General features: G+C 34.7%; 1 protein-coding gene across 1 annotated transcript; it reads right to left on the bottom strand.

Moving 5' to 3' along the window:
• Window positions 1–2,261: 2,261 nt before the first annotated feature.
• LOC132048983 (uncharacterized) lies at window positions 2,262–2,984 on the bottom strand. The gene has a single exon (XM_059439665.1). It carries the CDS (start codon window positions 2,982–2,984, stop codon window positions 2,262–2,264), a length of 723 nt encoding a protein of 240 aa, XP_059295648.1.
• Window positions 2,985–6,050: the final 3,066 nt, after the last annotated feature.

Consider the following 6,050-nt stretch of genomic DNA (forward strand, 5'->3'; position numbering starts at 1 on the left):
TTTTTTTTTTTTCTTTCTTTTACTTCTTTAAAATCATGATTTTTTTTTAATCTCTGTAATCTATGTAACAAATTTTCTTTAAGAAATTAAATATTATTTTCGAGACAGGAAAAAAGTGATAAATACTAGTCAAGTATATAATTTAATGACATTCTATAATGAAATAAATGAGAAGAATAAGAATTTTTTTATTGATTATAATCAAAATTCTTACATCTATTTATAAAGTATAAATAACAGGTAATAATAACTTTAAATATATTTCAATGCAGGTAATACAAAATAATTAATAAAAATAGAGGTATATTCTATAACAAATTCCTAAAAGATTATCTATTTATATTATAAATGAATTTTAAATTATAATTTAAAATATTCCATTATTGACAACCAAAAACTCATTTATATATTGACAAGAGAGAATAAGAGAGAAACTTATAATATACATATATATATATATATATATATATATATATATATATATATATATATATATATATATATATATATATATATATATATATATATATATGTAAAAATAATAGGTAATATGTGTGTGCTCGTGCCCATGTACATACATAATATATACTTAATCCATGTAATATTAAAATGATTACTTTACTTATAATATGAATTTCAATTAAAAAAAAAACTATACATACCTAGGTTAAAATAATAAATTTTATATAATATAAAAAAATATTACATAGATGGAGGAGTGAAAATGTCAAGGGTAAAATAGACATTAAATAGAAGAAAGGGGGGAGAATGACTATTGTTCATAGTTGAGGGGGGATTTGATTTTTAAAGCAAAGTTGGGGGGTGAAAATGATTTTCACCCATACATTATATGTGTATAAGCAATATGTTTAATAATACATATATATTATATAAATCTATTTTAAAATTACTCGCTTCGATATGAAATTCGTTAAAATTAGTAAGCTATAATTAAAAAAATAACTGTAAAATTCACTTGGAAACTATCAGGTCGTTACAATTCGTGGCATTATCTTCACCAAATTGATCTCCGTTTCTTCTTTGCACTTCAAAGGAAATATAACACTAAAACAGAAAGCAAATTAGATCTATTTAATAGTATATTTGAATTTCTGAGAAAATTAAACATATTATACAACATGTAAGTGGACATACTAATAGGATTTTGAGTTTCATTCTCTTGTTAGCAAAACTTTATTCATGGTCATGTCAATTTAATTACCAGTGAAAACTAGTATGTACACAACCTGTAATTTTCTTGTCAATCATACTGTAATAGCGATTATATGTTTAGATTTTCATCGTTAATTTTTTTTTTTTTTTTTTGGTAATTAGCAGTATTTTATTTACCAGGGAAATTTTTACATCGTTTTAGGATCAGAACCCATCTAGAGTTGGACATGCCCCAACTTCTAGTGCAACATCAACATCAGAACATCGCTATCTCAGAATCATACAGCTATACATTTTTCCTATGGATAGAAATTCAGAGTTTGTAATATTTTTGCAAGTCTTTCCTTTTTAGCTCCTGCACAATGTACATCTTGGATAATCATCTTCACGATTGCTTTTGCTATTCTTCTTTTACTCTGGAATGCCCTTTGATTCCTCTCTTGCCATATATAGTATATGCATCCTGATAGAGTCATGCGATATATCTCAGCCTTTGCACTGCTCCCATTAGCGTGATCTCTGGCCCATTTTTGCTCTTGGTCCCAGCTGAGTACCTGTCTCTGTATCTTCTGCCACTTAAGCAGTTTTCCTCATACCAAGTGTGTTGTTGGGCACTGGAATAACAAGTGTTGTACGCTTTCTGGATTGGCTTCACAAAGAGGGCATGTTGGACTACAGTCAATGTTCCATTTGATGAGCCTGTCTTTGGTAGCTAATCTGCCATGGATTGCTAAATAGTGTATGAACACCATCTTGGGCAGCCATGGTTGTTGCATATAATTTTCTTCCACCTTGTTTTTGGATAGTCCCCTCTCAGTTTGTTGTATATCTCTCTGATTGAGTAGGTTGGTAGTTGCATAAATGAGGCTTGTGTAATCGACTTCCTCTAAGTATTTTTTTACATTGAGAATCTTCCATTACCATGAGGCCCTCTCTCTTACTCGTGTTCCGTATGTCATTTCCCTTGATATAGTAAGAGTGCACCCATTGTATCCAAAGCTTATCTTTTTTCTTGAACAGATTCCATAGATGTTTAAGTACAGTAGCTCTGTTCCATATATATACATCAGTAATGTTTAAACCCCCAGCTATCTTGGGCATACATAAAGTATCCAAGCAATCAAAGCACTTTTTAAGGGTTCAACACTGCCAGTCCACAAGAATTTCCTGCATATAGTCTCAATTTGCTGAATGATCTTCTGTGGGAGTATAAAAATTTGGGACCAAAAATTTTGTATTGCTAGTAGGACACTCTTGATCAACTGGAGCCTGCCTGCGTATGAGAGAAATTTTGTTGTCCATATAGTGATCTTCCCAACCATTTTATCCAGGAGAGGTTGACATTGTCCGATGGATAACCTTTTGGAGCTTAAAGGCACCCCTAGATATCTGAATGGCAAAGTGCCAGTGGTGAAGCCCAGTGCTTGGGTGATCTCCTGTTGATCCTCTGGTGTTACTCCCCCAAAGTATATGCAACTCTTTCCTTGGTTAGCAATCAGACTAGAGGAAGAAGAAAACAATTGAAATGCATCATACAACATTGTAGCAGAACCAAGATCCCCTCTGCAGAACAGAAGCAGATCATCTGCAAATCCTAGTTGGACAAGGTTCAGTTTCTCACATCTAGGGTGAAAATTGAAGTCAAGGCTGTTTTTGAGGTTTTTAAGAATCCTACTCAAGTATTCCATAGCAAGTACAAACAAGAAAGGAGATAGTGCTTCCCCTTGCCTCACCCCTCTCTTTGCATCAAAGGGTGGGGTTGGGTTGCTATTGATCAATATGGAATAAGACACTGTTTTGATACATGTCATGATCCATTTGGTTAAAATGTTAGGAAAGTGTAGTCCATTTAAAATTTGATCTAAGAAAACCCATTCCACTGAATCGTACGCCTTTTGCATGTCGATTTTTATCATACATCTCGGTGAAACACCCTTTCTCCCATACCCTTTAACTAGTTCATGACTAAGAATGATATTGTCATGGATGACCCTTCCAGGAACAAAGGCTACCTATCCACTATCTATGAGACTATTCATCACCCCTTGCAATCTAGATGTTAACATTTTCGAGATAATTTTATAAATGGTTGTGCAACAAGAGATTAGCCTCTACTGTTTAATGGAAGTAGGATTCTTGACTTTGGGAATAAGTGTGACAGCTGTGCAGTTTATGGCTTTATGCATCTCATTAGTGTCAAAAAAATGCAGAATAGATTGAGCTACCTCCTGCCCAATTATTGTCCAAGCCTTTTTGAAGAAGTGCGAATTAAATCCATCAACTCCTGGAGCCTTCAAGTCATCAATGTCTTTCAATGCTTGGTGTACATCATCTGCCGCAAATGCTTTGATCAGAGTTGCTACTCTCTACTCAACTTTGGCCCCTTTTTTAACATTGTTGGCTGGATTGCTGGTAATGTTGGGTTATTGTTAGCAAATAGGGATTTATAAAAAACCTCAAAGACACCTCTTTTTAATGTCGAACTTCATGATGGACGATTGTGTTGACTGTCTGTCGTTCGAGGATTTGATTTTGTGCTGCCCTACTCTTGATTGTAGCATGAAAGTAAGCAGTGTTTGAATCTCCTGCTTTTAGCCACTGAACCCTTGATTTCTGCCTGTATATACTTTCCTCAATCTTATTCCATTTTTCTAGACTCTATTTCAATTTCTTTTCTGCATCAAATAGATCAACTGTATGGTCCGGTCTTCTCATTTGCTCTTGCAAATCTTGTAGTTTCTTCTTGGTGTCTTTTATTCTCTCAGCAGTTCATGTAAACTCCTGCTTGTTCAGATGTTTCAGTCCCATCTTGACCTCTTTGAGTTTATGCGTATTCTCTTCATGGTGACATTGGTTGAACCAGGTCCCGGCTATTTTGTACTATTTCAAAGAAACTTTGGGTGTTCGGGATAGGCGATTTAGGAATCTAAAAAGGCTTAGAATGTTGTTATGCGCTGGATTCCCCACCTCAATGCTAAGGGCGAATGATCAAAGAATAAAGGATCAAGTACATAGGCCTACTGTTGGCATGTTCATCATATAAGGTTTACCAATGCTCTTTCAATTTTGCTTCGACATGATTGTTGGTCCATGTGTGCTCCTTCCACATGGTACCACCATACCAGTTGTCATTTATGAACTCCTCAAAGTGTTTTATCTCCCTTTGTCTGGATCATTTGTTCCTTGAATTCTATCTCCGATACTCAGTATTGCATTGTAATCTCCCATTAAGAGCCATGGTTTTTGAGTTCTGCTATCAATATCCTTTAACTTCTTCCATAACCCTTGCCTATCATGCATTGTGTGAAGTCCATATATAGCATCCAGCATTAGATTTACCCCATTCAGATCAATAATTTCCACCAAAATAAACTGTACATGACACTGAATCTTTGTGACCTTCACTTGTTTAGGGTCCTATATTACCCATATTCTACCTCTTGTTCTGGATGTTGCATTTGATATCCATTCCCACCCTGGGGCTATGTTTGAGATGGCTTTATTAGCTTTAGTATCTTGGGTTATGTGCTCGAGAATGGCCAGGACACTAATTTTATTTACTCTAATATACTCTTTCAACTCCCTTTGCTTATATACTTTATTTACTTCCCTAACATTCCAAGTAACAACTCTCATTGACAGAGGGGGGGGATTTGTTCATGGTATTCTTTACCACTTGTACTACCCCTCGTCTGTGTGTCTGATACACTCCCTTGTCCTTCCTGCTAGGGAGCTAAGATTTGAAAAGCGTTACACAGTGTTCGGGTTTTGCTGTTGTGAGGATCTTTCATTTGAACTTTTTGTAGGAGACCCCCCCCCCCTCATCGCTTTCTAGTCACCCCTACTGGTTGTATGTCCTCTCTGTAATTCCTGCTCCGCCTTATTTGATGTCATCGTTAAGGTTTTTGCATCTCAAATTATAAACATTAATCATCTTAATTAAGTTATATGCGATTTGTGAGTCCGTTATGTTTTGCACCCTAATGTATGTTCTCTTTTGCGTTTCGCACCCTGCCCTATTTTTTCTTTTTTATGATTCGCACCCTAACCTCTTCATTTTCTTGCAAAATAATAAAAACACTCTTTTTAAAAACATTTCAGAAGGGCAAAATTGGAAATACAAATAGTAAAGAAAGAAACGGCACAAAATTAAGAAAGAACTAAATAAGAAAATGATTAGCTTGATTGTTTCTTTCTATAATTGATTTTTCCAGGGAGTCTTGGATGGAAAATACGATGACTTTCTTTAATTATCTTCATCCATAACTACAGAAGTAATTTAAGTTCCTGCAACACTTGTGATTTTTTCTGGGAGGACCGAGGGGTCCAAGATTTTCTGGGTTTTGTTCTTATATGCAATCCCGAATTGTGATAGGGAAGACATGGAGCTAAGTCTTACAATGTTGGTTGCCCAAATTATGAGGGGCTGTCTTTACATCACTTTCTTTCTGAATACCTTCTGGTTTTCAGTCTTGCTTGTCTTAATAATGTTCTCTTCTCTAACCTTAATTGTCATGGTGTGATATATATACACCAACAAATGCAACTAGTCGAACTTATCACAGCATTGATGTCGAGCAGTAAAGACTTAGGTCTCAAATGGCACCGTTGTTGAACTCTTGGGAGCCATTGGAGTTATTTGTTCTGTACACATGCGTAGTATTCAATTGATAATAGAAATCTTGTCTCATGGGTGGCCTATCGAAATGAAAATCAAATGTCGAGCAAAGGTGCCACATGTATATATCATAAAGAAAGAAATAGACTAACTAGTTGCAGTCTCCTCTTATAATAGTATTTTTTTTATTGGAAATAATAATTATTTGTAAAATTGGTTAGGGTTTATATTTTAAACTAAAATTTGGGTTTGTAGTCAA

The sequence above is a fragment of the Lycium ferocissimum genome, chromosome 3, assembly GCF_029784015.1.
Source record: "Lycium ferocissimum isolate CSIRO_LF1 chromosome 3, AGI_CSIRO_Lferr_CH_V1, whole genome shotgun sequence".
NCBI lineage: Eukaryota > Viridiplantae > Streptophyta > Magnoliopsida > Solanales > Solanaceae > Lycium > Lycium ferocissimum.

Bases quoted from the DNA above. Each gene is read 5' to 3' on its own strand.
- LOC132048983 (XM_059439665.1), bottom strand. From the start codon at position 2,984: ATGACATGTATCAAAACAGTGTCTTATTCCATATTGATCAATAGCAAC.